At 42.3% G+C, this 13,534-nt stretch overlaps 1 protein-coding gene across 6 annotated transcripts in view; it reads right to left on the bottom strand.

Annotated features, from left to right (window-relative positions):
* Positions 1–2,334: 2,334 nt before the first annotated feature.
* Positions 2,335–13,534, bottom strand: part of SEMA5A (semaphorin 5A) — a 572,726-nt gene continuing 561,526 nt past the window's right edge. For all 6 annotated transcript variants that reach the window (XM_070774864.1, XM_070774868.1, XM_070774863.1 and 3 more), the window contains 2 exons: positions 11,634–11,845; positions 2,335–9,084 (listed from right to left, as the gene is read on the bottom strand). In XM_070774864.1, coding sequence (XP_070630965.1) covers positions 8,965–9,084; positions 11,634–11,845 — 332 coding nt within the window. In that variant the 3' untranslated portion in view covers positions 2,335–8,964. The remainder of the gene's footprint in view (positions 9,085–11,633; positions 11,846–13,534) is intronic.

Genomic DNA, 13,534 nt, shown 5'->3' with positions numbered 1-13,534 from the left:
TGAATTTATTTTTGTGTATGGTGTTAGAAAGTGTTCTAGTTTCATTCTTTTACAAGTGGTTGGCCAGTTTTCCCAACACCACTTGTTATAGAGATTGTCTTTTCTCCATTGTATATTCTTGCCTCCTTTGTCAAAGGTAAGGTGACCATAGGTGACCTTAGTTTTCTTTGAATGAGTTTCTGATCTGTTTTCTGAATGTTGAATGAATGAGTGTCTATATATATATATATATATATATATATATATATATATATATATAGCTCAGTCAGGACAAAATCTTCCTGTGATCCTAGAGACTTGGATTCCATCCTGGGTCAGGAAGATCCCTTGGAGAAGGAAATGGTAACCCACTCCAGTATATTTGGTGGGGAAATCCCATGGACAGAGGAACCTAGAAGGCTATAGTCCATGGGGTTGCAAAGAGTCTGACATGTCTTAGTAACTAAACCAACTGACAACATATATATGCGTGTATATATATATATATATATATATATATAGAGAGAGAGAGAGAGAGAGAGAGAGAGAGAGAGAGAGAGAGAGAGAAAGCTGTTCAGTGGCCAAGTCATGTCTGACTCTTTGTGACCCCATGGACTGCATCACACCAGGCTTCCCCGTCCCTCACAACCTTCCAGAGTTTGCCCAATTTCATATTCCTTGAACCAGTGATCCTATCCAACCATCTCATCCTATGGAGAGAGAGAGAGCGATTTAATGGGATCATGAATACTGAAATATGACTTTCAGACATCTTCTAGCTATGTTCGGGCTTACTAATTGTTAGTGTTCACTATAGAAAAACCTTATCTTATGCAAGAAAGAGCGGAATTTGATGTGCTGTAGAGAACATGAGCTTCATAGAAAAATAAATTGATCATTGCCAATACAGGATATCAACTCCTTGTAAATTAAAAACCTGATTGATTTTCCTCGGGACGCATTTCTTGTTGCCCACTGAGATATCTGTAAAAGTTGTTTACCACATCACAGAATCATCAGGAGACTGGTTAGTCCTGTCTTGGCCTCCACACAAAAGGCCATGGCAACACACTCAGGAGCGTGTTGTGGCGTTTCCCCCGGAAGTTGTCTGCAGTCTCCCTCCAGTGAAACACTTTCCTTTAAGTGGTGATCACACCTCAGCACATCTGGAGACAAAGGGGCCACTGAGGCTCCACAAAGAAAAATGCCACTAAATTGTTTCCTAAACAGTAGGGTTTATTTCAAGGCTAACTTACAATGGAATGAGACAAACTGTTTACATAAAAACCTAAGTACAAAAAATATAATACAACTTTTACTGTACATATCAGGATTCTCTTATTTTTTCCCACAAATGTTGGCAGATAGAGATGAGGAGGGGGCTGCTGTGGAAGGAAAATTGGGGGAATGTTGGCAGGACCCGGGAGGATCATCCTTCATGAGTTGTTCATAAAAGATGCAAAGGTTTGGGTTCTAGCACTTGGCAATCCGCCAAGAGCAGTGAGTGAGCAGGACACTTGCACTTCTGGGGTACCAACTCATTTTACCTTGTAGACATGCTTGTTTTCCTCAGTGTTGAGGCTGGGAGCTGGCAGGAGTTGGTGTCTGCTGACTGGCTGCATGACTCCTGTGCTCTTTGCCCCTGAACATCCATCACTAATCCAGGGCAGCGGGCAATGGGCTCCCTACCTGCGCTGCACAGCCGGTATTTTAAACTGATTTTGAAAACAGCATTATCTGGTGTCTTGGACAACTTTCTTAGATTTAGACCTGAACAGCTCTCCAGCAAGCAGTTAAGAACAGTGAATCGGGTGCGTGTGTTAAGTTGCTTCAGTCTTATCCTACTCTTTGCAACCCAATGTATGGTAGCCCACCAGGTTCCTATGCCCATGGGATTCTCCAGGTGAGAATACTGGGGTGGGTTGCCGTTTCCTTTTTCTAAAATTGTGTGCATGCTGAGTTACTTCAGTCATGCTGGACTCTTTTCAAAACCAGTGAACTGATGAACAGAAAAGATGAAAGTGAAGATCACTGGAAATCTGGATTGCACATTTCTAGCAACCAGGTTTCCAATGAAACCTTGAAAGTATAATGTAAGGAATGAAAAGAAGTGTAGTATATACACCCAACGGTCATGAGGGGAATGTCCAGAAATCCACAAGTATTCCAACAAGACAACTGAAGTTCCATTTTTCTCACTCCAGTGAAGGGCAGACAGTGCTACCTCATTCTAAAAAGGGTCCATTATGATAAATATATATTGTCTCTTACACATGAATTTCAAGATCAGTAACTTTCTGTAAGTTTACCAAAGGCTCAACATGACTTCCAAGAAATTTCAATAAAAAAAAGAAAAACAATCCCAAATAAGTTTATTTTGTATCACAAAAACAGCAACAGCAAATTAACAAGGAATGAGGCATTTAACATTTCATAACATATTCAAAAGTTGTGAATGGCATAACACACAATTTTAATTACATACTTTTGAAGAATCTTACATTGGACCAATTTTGTGCACTTTCTTTGCAAACAGTGTAGAATTTTGGTGGTGTATGTAGGGGCTTGTGTTGAAGGTTCCTACTGTGCTTTCTTTCAAAGTGCAGAAATTCAAGTTTGATTTTGGCCAACAGTCACAGTATGGGTTGAGGGGAGAGAATGAATCAAATTTAACAGAGAAAACACCTGATTCAAATTAAGGAAGAAAACTTTGTGAACTTATGAAGCAGTTTTGACACTGACTTCAAACAAACAGTGGGCAGTATTCTATGTGGTTGTCACTCCACTCACCAGATCTGCCAAGCATCACCAGCTTGCATCTGATTTTCCTGTAGCTATAGAGACTTGACTGAAGAGGGCCAGTAACAAGATCCTTTAACTTCTACAGGCATCCCATTGACATTCCTTCTACAGAACAAACTCTCAAGTATTTTTGAAAGATGTAAAATTAAAGTGATGACAGTTTCTGGAAGGCTGGGCTCACCTAAATTCTGAATACATCATGCCACCCCACTCCGGCACCACAGCCCCAGTGGGGGCAGAATTCACACCTGACGATGCTGTGCTTCTTGTTCTTTTCCTGAGATCAAAGAGGCGTATGAGTGATTTTCATTAAAGTACAGCCAATCAGTCTTCTGCTTTGAACAAATATCCAGATAAAATGATAAATCATCATCTGAAACAAGGCACTGGCGACTTTTTACAGGAAATTAAACTACCTGCACTTACTAACAAGGCTCTTTCTTAGTGATGATAGTTTGGGTCTTCTGGAATCCAGATTTTGCTTTCCAGCTTGTATTTATCTAATGTGGGGACCATTTTAAACATCTAACATTTGGGCCATTTTTGGCATTAAGTTGCCAAAAAGCTGAGAAAGAACAGGATCATCTTTGATTGGCTGGCCTAAGATTTCTGACTGATATGGAAGAGGTGGAATGAATTTTGTTGCCCATCCAACATGTTTGTTTAAGAAATGCCATACAGTGATTTTCCATTTCAATTTTTCTCCTTTCAGGTGTTACAATACCTTTGACTAGCTACTGTTGTCATGTCAACAACGTGAAGCAAGTTTGGTGGAATGAGAAATGGTTTTGGGTAATGGGTAATAAGGGGCTTCCCAGGTGGTGCGGCGGTAAAGAATCTGCCTGGTAATGCAGGAGATGAGACACAAGAGATATAGGAAGGAAAATCCGCTGGAGAAGGAAATGGCAACCCACTCCAATATTCTTGCCTAGGAAATTCCAAGGACAGAGGATTCTGGTGGGCTATATAGTCCACAGGGTCATGGAAGGTCACACATAAATGATCAACCAAGTGCACACACACACACACATACAGTGGGTAAGAAGCTTGAACGCTTTGTTTTTCTTCGGCAGGACTAATACAATCTTTTAAAAATACGACATGAGACAACTTTCATTGGGAATAGTACATTCATGTCAGGCTCTGATTTTGGTTTTGATAATGCTGTTAGACATTTTGCAACGTGAACACATATTTTCAAAAGAGAAAAGGTCTCCATTCCTAATGCTTCTGAAACATGTACTAAATTTTTGATGATGCAATATATGACCATTACAAAACTCCCACTTTGATCCATCTGCTCCAAAAATATCTATAATGCATCTTTAACATAAATCCATAAAAAAGAGAATGGAATAGTCATTTTGATAAAAATCTCTGCCAATAGTCCAACTTTATATCTTGCTCATTACTTTTCAATTTCAAAAGAAAAAACAAGCAAGGATGAAAGCAATATATTATTTTGTGTTTTATCAGGTTATCAAAATAGATAGAATGCATTGGTTCTGTATTTGTAGAGTTACGATATATTTAAATCAATTATTATTAATGACAATAGGAGAGAATAACAAATAAATTCCACTATGGTCACTGGTCTCCGTATATTTTATCTTAGATGGCAATTTGCTGTGAAATATTTGGCATTCCCTTTTGTACATTTCTCAGGCCAAAATGAATGTTACTGTGTTGTCCCACTTCACACTCATTGATCAGAGAAGCTTTCTAGCGTCTGACAATAGTTAAAAAGGTAGGTAATCAGAAGTATTCAATCTTGGTAAAGCCTTGTCAACACGAATCACCATGTCAACATAAATTACCATGAAATAAGAGACAGTAGACGAAATGAATATGCTGGGCATAGCCAATGAGATCTGTGAACTCCATTTTGTATCGGCTTAAAAATAAGAGCAGGAAAACAGTTTGAATATGAATAGATTTAAGTGTGTTTGTTTGTTTCTGTTTAATTCCCTGCCTTCACAGACAATGATTATTGGAGTTGTGGGATTTATGTGCAGCCCTGCCACATGGAGAACATATGCCTAGAGGCAGACTCGGTGCACGGCATTCACCCCTGATACTTGTTGCCTCTGGATAGATGCCCCAGAGTCACCTTGTGAAAATAGAAAGACTGAATTCGGTGTAGTTATCACGAAATGCCACACACAAGAAAATTCCACTGAAATATAAAAGACATCCTAGGGCTAAAGAAAGTTGATGACCTTGGGGCAAAGTCAATGCTGAAAGTGGTTTGACAGTGCTGGAGAAATATTCATAAATGTCAAAAAGGAACATCAGGATATTTGTAAATGCAAACACCATCATGGCTGCACCTCCAATGTGCATTAAGGGAGTGTTTACACAAAATGACTAACTGAGCGCAGACTTTGTACATTAAAACAAAACAAAAAAAAAATCTCCTTTGATTTGCAGTTGCACTAACACATCCTTTCAGGAAGCCCCTGGGCTGAAAATTTGTCCGTAACTCTGAAGGCATCTGACTCACTAACTCTCTAAATTCTGAAGGATTCCTGTGCGAACTCTGACCACACAGGCTTTGATGCCCATGAATTCACCCTTTTCAGATAAATGAGGAAACAGAGGCACCTTCACCTGCACTCTGGGCAGTTGATCCCGGAAGATGCAGGGATCACACACAGGACTGTGTGAGATGATCACAGTCTCCACCTGGGATCATCCACAGCCCTGGGCTGCGAGGGACCAGAGTCCCTTCTTCACAAGACCACTTTCTCCCAAATTCACTTCCTTTCTCTTTGACATCACTCATGAGTCAAGGGGCCAGACCCCTGGCTCTCGCTGACCCCGTGGGCTGACCATCCCTGGGCACAGAGCCTTCTCCACATAGGAGCCCTCACATCCGCTCACCACTTACCCCTCTCAGTTCCTTTAGGCTCTCTGTCCACCCTCCACACACACAGGGAGCCATCTTTTCCCCCAGGATTACTGCCAATTCTAGTCGGAATCGACAGGCTTAGTGACACGTCCCTGAAAGAGCAGGAAGGTTCAGATCCCCCGGTAAGTCCCAGGGGCAGCAGCACAGAAGCAGGCCTAGAGCAAGTCAGGCAATCGGGGAAGAAAAAGCCCGAGTCCAGGGAACCTGGGTCTTCATGCAGCACAGCCTGAGTCTGCGTCTCCAGAATCCAGAGTTGAGGTCGTCCAGGGAGACAAATCCCTCAGTGTGATCAGAGCCATCATCTGCAGAGCTACTCTGAGAGGCCACCTGCTATGCTGTGAGCAGGGAGCCTGGGGCAGTGCGGGTTGGTGTTAGCCAGTGACTAGTCTAATCTAGACAAAGCACCCAACACTGGGAATCAGATTCCAAAGAATTTCAGTGTGAGACTGAAGCCCGTTTCCTAATGAGAACCAGCCAAACTTCAACTATATCTAGAAGCAACCCTAGAAATTAAACTGTTATTAGTTTTTATTTGTGCTGCCTGTTTCAGAAAAAAAAAAGACAAAAGGAAAGGAAGAATGAAAGAAAGAAAAAGATAGAAAAAGAAAGGAAGGAGGTTGGATAATGAAGAAGTTACACAGAAATTTAAAATGTGACAGGTGTTGGCAGGAATCTCTACCATCCCCCTTACAAAGAGCTGCTGTTGGAAGTCTCCAGCAGAAGTGAGAGGCTTTACCATGAAAGCCACCACGTAGGGGCTTAATGAAGGGTACAGAGGGGAGGCAGACACGTGAGCAGTAGCCCTATGGTAACGGGAAAACAAAAGTTATTCCATGGCTGGTTAAAATTCTTAGATTATAGCTAAAACTATTTCAAAACCAATCCATATTCTATTAAGTAAGAGGGAGGGATGGAGGGAGGAAGGGATGGGAGGGAAGGGGAGAGAGAGAGGAGAGAGAGAGCAGAACATTTTTGTTTTGAATAGAATGCCAGAGAACAAAAACGAATGAATTTCTTTGCGGTGATCATCATAAAGCTTTATGCGATCAACAACATGAAAAGCCTGTTGCGGGGGAGGGTGCTTTCCTTAGTGTGTGACACTAATTAATGACCAACTTTGAAGTCATTTAGAGAACATTTCCCATCAAGTCCAGTGATGCTTTTTTTATTTGAAATGTCAGTATCGTCCATCCTAGGGGAAAGAGAATGATCTTTTAAGCTTAGAAAACATTGTGGGGGTTGGAATTCATAAAACTGTTAAATGTGCTTCACGATGCGGACATCTGTCTTCCAGAACAGTGATGAGACAGGGTGAAGCAACCAAGGAAAACACAACCCAAGGACAATTAGAAAACCAAGTGTGGACTTCAGACAGAGCAATCTCACACAGCATTCAAGGGAATATGGGAGACACAGCATGAACTCCCCACTGGGAAGACCCAGAACATCATTCACTTGAAATCTATCAGACCTCCCAGAGCCCAGCTGCAATTTAGATTTTATTTTAGTAGAGCCATTTCAGAAAATTTGGGTACATGAGAATGTTTTGAACTCAACAACATTCATTACGAAGCATAAAAATTTCGAATTTCTTTAGATAGGAAAGGGTGAATACATGTATGCTAAAACATACATGTGTCCCTCGATGCCCATACTGTAGATTTTCACAGATCTGAAGGTTCATTGATCAATAAGAGTATGTTTTAATGTCCATCCAGGCCTTTATCATGACACCCAGAGGCATCCAATGGATAGTTTCAATCTTCTTGTTACTTTCAAAAATTATTCAACCAACTGCCATATATTATGTATCTTTCTTTTGTGAGTAATTTATCCTTTTTTTTTCCTTCTGGGGACCACACTGAACAGTATCATAACTCTGAAATGCTTATGAATGATTGAAGCTCAGAACCACAGGGATCAATGAAAGCCTTAACTTCCAGATACCCTGATTTCTCAGGGTACTTCTTCTGAAATGTTGTTGCCCCATGCAGGGAGAGATGGGAGTAGGTGGGTGGGAAGGCAGCACTGAGATAAAAAAACAAAAGGCACCCAAGCTAAATACCACCTCCTGACCTGACCTGGAGGCAGCAAATGACAGCTTGGAACTTGGGGAGCACTTCAGTATGCACAGCAACACGCTGCAGAAAGCCAGCTTTACACATCGTTAATGCTCTTAGTAGGGGCTGGTGTCCATACGTTAGTTCTATCAGGGAGATGGAAAATAGAAAGTTGCTTTTCATTAAGTGTCAGTTCATCCAATGCCTTCTGTAGCATGAAAAAAAAAAAGTTGTTTTCAATTATATTTCAGTTCTTTCAATACTTTCTTCAATTGGCATCATGAATGCTCAAAATTTTTCTTTGCAGAGAGAGGGCAGGTGCACAATCTATTATACAAATGCTAAACAAGTGGTTATTTTACAGAGTGGTTCTTTAGAATGTTACTACGGCCCAGACAGGCAGGCTCCCTTGACCGCGTGGCAAAGAGCTCCCTGAACTGCCATGAAATCCACAAGGCAGAATAAGGCGAGCTTCCCGGCAAGCTGCAGAACACATTCGCCCTTCATCCCGTCTGTCCCTCTGTTCTTTACACTCACTTCCCCTGGGAACACCACAGCAATGGCAGCAAGGCTGAGGGTGGAGACCTCACATCGCGTACCTGCACCTCCACAGATGCCAGCCAGGCTGAATCCCCGGGCATCCTCAGGAGAGAAGCGTTCCAAGTCCAAACACACACAGGACCATCCAGAATGAGAAGATGGAGATCACCACAATGGTGAGTCCTTGCATGGCCACATTCACATTCTCCATTTTATCAATACTATAAAGCATGTGGAGGTGGGGAGGCTCTCATATAAAGTGCCTGCTTTCTTGAATTAAATCACCATTAAGATTTATGCTCAGAGTCAAGAAGATTGTTCATATTTCTAAAGACTGCTTCCAATGTGGGTGGTACAGTTATGAAAAAGCTCAAAAAAAGCAACCAACTTATTCGAAAAGTGGACTGAACATAATAAAAACAAAATAAAACTGCACACCATGGCTCATTAAAGACAATCATCAAGAATTGTAGACCAGATTTTCACAGTCATGTTTAGATTTTTGTTGCTTTTGAGAACGTTTCTCTTCGGCAGCAATGGGACACTAGTGGCTTGAAATGCACTTGAGATGTATCCAGACTCCATCTCTGAAGGCTTGGAGACATGGGCAGTCACGGAGCACAGGCCTTAAGGAACTGGGGGAATTACATGAAGCCAAAAATAGAAGAGCTCTTAGTACTCATCATAGTTATTGAGATCTGTAAAGTAGGCGTTAGAATAGGTCTTCCCGGTGAGATGTGGGTTGAAGTATTTGTTTCTTTCCTCTAGGATCAAGTTGTTTTTGTTAAACGCCTGTAAAATATAAGATAGAAGATTTACGAGTACTCAGTAAGCAGTATTTCAGAAAGAGAATGTAACAGGAGACGATTATAGTTGACCCTGGAACAACACAGGTGTTCGGGGCACCGACCCTCCTCGAAGCTGAAAATCTGAATATAAGTTATGTCCACCCTCCATACGTGTGGTTCTTCCACGTCTGAGGTCTGCCTGGACCCACAGTGCTGCACCTGGATCCAACCAACTTCCTATCGTGGAGTACGGTAGTAATACTGAAAAAATCTGCAAATAAGTGGACCCAAGAAGGGCAGTGTTGTTCAAAAATCTGCTGTGTGTGTATGTGAGCTCTCCCCTAAGCCTTCATTGTTTTCAAATGTCTTTTCTCACTTACACGCTTCTGCACATCATTTTCCTCGTTGAGGACTTGCCTCATAACTAGGATGAGGTCGGTAGATTTTTCAGTCCAGATTATTTTTGAGCTTTACTCAGAAAGTCTACTTTTGAACTTTAGTCTGAAAATTTCCAAGAGTTAGAACACCTAAATTGAAACCTCCAGGAAACCTAAGACTCTAGTGATTTCAAATTCACGAGCACTTTGAGTATTACCACTTGTAACTGAGTAGCTGTATAAGCAGCTTTTGGATTGTCATGGTACATTGATAAAAGATTTTGAAGGAACACATTTACATAAATGCATGAGATTCTTAATTTCTCATTTTCTACACTTGTGGGAAGGTGACTGTGGTGGTGGTGGTTTCTACTGCAGCCATTTCTGACACAAAAGCTCCTTCTCACTAAGAGAATAGTTACCCATACTCTGGGGCCTCCCTGGTGGTTGAGATGATAAAGAATCTGCCTGCAATGCAGGAGACCCAGGTTCAATCCCTGGGTCAGAAGATCCCCTGAAGAAGGGAATGGCTTACCACTCCAGTATTCTTGCCTGAAGAATCCCATGGACAGAGGGGCCTGGCTGGCTACAGTCCATGGAGTTGCAAACAGCCAGACATGACTGAGCAATTTTCACTTCACTTTACATACCCGTACTTTTGTTGAACTATCCCAAGTAGAGGGTAAATTATGAGAGGCTCAAAATAAAAGATGTTAGGTAGATGGCAGAGCCCAAACATCCAGGATTTATCTGGCCAAGGAGTCATAAGAAAGTTCTAGAAAGACTCATTAGAGCCTGGACAGCGGTACTTTGCCTTCAGAGCAGCAAGATTTCAGATTAAGTGGCTCCTGGATCTTCAGTGAGAAGAGGAGACCAGCTAAATGATCTTCAGATGCTTGAAGCAACTGATCACAGGTGAGCTGATGGGTTGGGATCACACGGAGAAGGGCTCCCTTCTTGGCTACTGGAGGTTTCTCCTTGAAGATTCTTGCTCCTGGGAACACATGTTCCTCCTCCTCTGGGGGCTTGGTTCTGAGAAGGTGTGTGGGGTGTGTTATTAATTCTTGGGGCTTCATTTCCTGGCTCTATCATGGATCAGTATAACGTGCTGATGGCTGCTGAATCCAGCTCTGTCTCTATGCATGTGGGGGCCCCATGGTGATGAGAGGAATGAGAGAGGCCCCTGCAGATCCTGGGACATAAGAGCCTCCAACTAGCTGAAGCTGTGAGGGCTGAAGAAACTCCGTTTTCCATGTGGGAAAGAAACTGGATTTTGAATGAAACCATCACAGCAGAGAGACAGGGCATCAACATACTCCCTAAGGACTATTAAGGGGAACCATGAACTTCACAGGAATGTCAAAATTCAGGTAGCTTAATGAAATGATGGCATTTGCAGCAACATGGACAGACGTAGACAGGATCATACTAAGTGAAGTACGCCGGACAAAGACAAATATCGTATGATATCAATTATATGTGGAATCTAAAAAATAATACAAATGAACTTATTTACAAAGCAGAAACATAGAAAATAAACTTATGGTTTCCAAATGGGAAAGGTGGGCATGGGATAAATTAGGAGTATGGGATTAATAGATATATATCATCATACACAAACTAAACAGCAAGGATTTACTGTGCAGCACAGGGAAATATATTCAATATCTTGTGAAAGCAAAGTGAAAAGTGAAAGCAAAGTCAGACTCTTTGAGACCCCATGGACTGTAGCCTGTGAGGTTCCTCCGTCCATGGAATTTTCCAGGCAAGAGTACTGGAGTGGGTTGCCATTTCCTTCTCCAGGGGATCTTCCCGACCCGGGATTGAACCCGGGTCTCCAGCACTGCAGACAGACGATTTTACCGTCTGAGCCACCATGGAAGCAGCACAGGGGAACATAGTCAATATCTTGTAACAACCTATAATGGGAAAGAATCAGAAACCAAATGTACATGTAACAGAATCACTTTGCTGTGCACCTGAAATTAACACAACACTGCTAATCAACTCTCTTTCAATATGTCAAATAAAAATTAACGGAAAAAATAAGAGACGTCATTCACCTTGCCCCTCACCCCATGACCTGAATCACCACCACTGAGTTTTGCCGACAGCCCCCAGGATAACACCTGCCTCCTTGGCATACCTGGCCACAGCAGTGGCTGCCGATCCTTACCTTGATGGCCTCCACCGAGTCGTACTTGTCCAGTTTGTTAATGTGGTTGGTTATGCTGGTGTTGAGAGGGGCGGGTGCGACAGGGTGGATGACGGTGGCGTCGTGGGATTGTTGCTGGTACCGCTGGCAGTAGGTGTAGACGAGCAGCGTGAGAAGGCAGCCTAGGATGGAGCTGCTGAGCCCCACGGCAATCATGTGGAACAAGTTGAACTCTGGGGAGACAAGAGCCACAGTGAGGCCACCGGGAAAGGGACACACTCCTCCCCAGCACAGTGGGCTCAGAGGAAAAGAGAAGGATGCAAGGGGAAAGCACCACATTCCTTCCAAAACCAGGAAATCATCAGACCCTTCTTTGAAGTGTCCCAGGGACGTCCCCAGTGGTTTGCAGTTAAGACTCTGCCTTCTAAGGGGGGCGGTGTGGGTTTGATCCCTGGTCAGGGAGCTAAGATCCTACGTGTCTTGTTGCCCGCCCCCCACCAAAAAAAAAAAACAGAAACAAGATACAAGACAGAAACAGTATCATAACAAATTCAATAAAGCCTTTTTTTTAATGTGGACCATGAAAAAAAAATCTTTAATAATATAAAATGTCACTGCTACCAAAACACTTCTCCGCATTGACCAGTGTAGTTTATGTCAATGCTTTTATGGATTATAACCAGTCTTTTGGACGTCCCCACACACCCTAGCAGAGACATTTTTTCTCTTTAAAGGCTTGAACAAGAAAGTCCTTCTGTCTCAAGTGCAGCATGATCTGTGGTTCCTGGGGTTCCTAGGGAGCACGTTTTCCATGCTCCTGAAGGGACTGAGGGCCCCAGCACACAGCCTGTCTGTGTCCCGGGAACAAAGCGAGGATGCATCTCACTGCTTCCCATCCCCACTCACCTGCAAGCCTGACCACTTCCCCTCTCCTTTATCGCTTCATATTGTTTAAAACTGTGCTCTGATTGCATCATTCTTAATGTTTCCACTACATTTTTGGAATATGAATATGCACATATTGTATAACATTAGAAAGTGCATAAGGGTAGACAAGAATAAGTCTTTTTACTTTTTTTAATTTCCAAGAGGAAACGACTGTCACCATTTCTGTACTATGTTTTGGAGACACAAGGCACACTCACATGCTGTGTGTGTCTGTTGTAAATGTCACCCAGGTACCATTTTTTTCACTCACTTTGTATTTTGGAGACCTTATAAGTAAAATGCTTTACTCCAAAGAAACAAAGGATTTGTATCAAAGAAATATGATCTTTTAATGGTCATGAAATGACCCTCTTTTATACAGTGTTTTTTTCCTACTTAATAACATTTCAAGTTATTTTGAGTTATAAATACAAAATATTGAAAAAATGAACTGATAGGGCCTTATGTCTCTAATATAGGATTGGTTTGAGTGGTATCAAAGTGGCATAGCAAGGCCTGCTTAATGTCTGAGAAAGAACAACAAAATAAAAAATAAGATATTCACTGTGTGTTGGTAAAACACTCGACAATCAAAATTTTAAGCCTTTTAGGAAATAAAGATGACATCTGAGCTGTGCCCATGAAGCTGAAATTACTGAAATTCAGGTAAAGCAAAATATGACCTCAATGCTTTTCTGCTGTCTTGGCAATGTACAGCTCACCAGTTGCCTGAGGGTTACTGGCCTTGTGTCTCCATTGCACAGGGCACTTCTGAGGCTCTAGCTTTCCTCCCAGATGTCCCCTTCATGCATCACCAGATGCCAAGTGTCACCCTTCCTCTCTCTCACTGCCCACTCTGCACTCAAATGGGACCACTGAAGATGCCTGCTGGGTACCACTGTGGATGCCGGACGAGAAGACTGGGCCACATGGGGAGGTCCCCAGGGAGAGAAGACCTGTGAGTCTGTTCCCTGTACCCAGCAGGTCCTGGCATA

This window comes from Bos indicus, chromosome 20 (genome assembly GCF_029378745.1).
Source record: "Bos indicus isolate NIAB-ARS_2022 breed Sahiwal x Tharparkar chromosome 20, NIAB-ARS_B.indTharparkar_mat_pri_1.0, whole genome shotgun sequence".
In the NCBI taxonomy this organism is placed as follows: domain Eukaryota; kingdom Metazoa; phylum Chordata; class Mammalia; order Artiodactyla; family Bovidae; genus Bos; species Bos indicus.
Note: the sequence above shows the minus strand (reverse complement) of the source record. Positions and strands in the feature narration are given on the sequence as shown.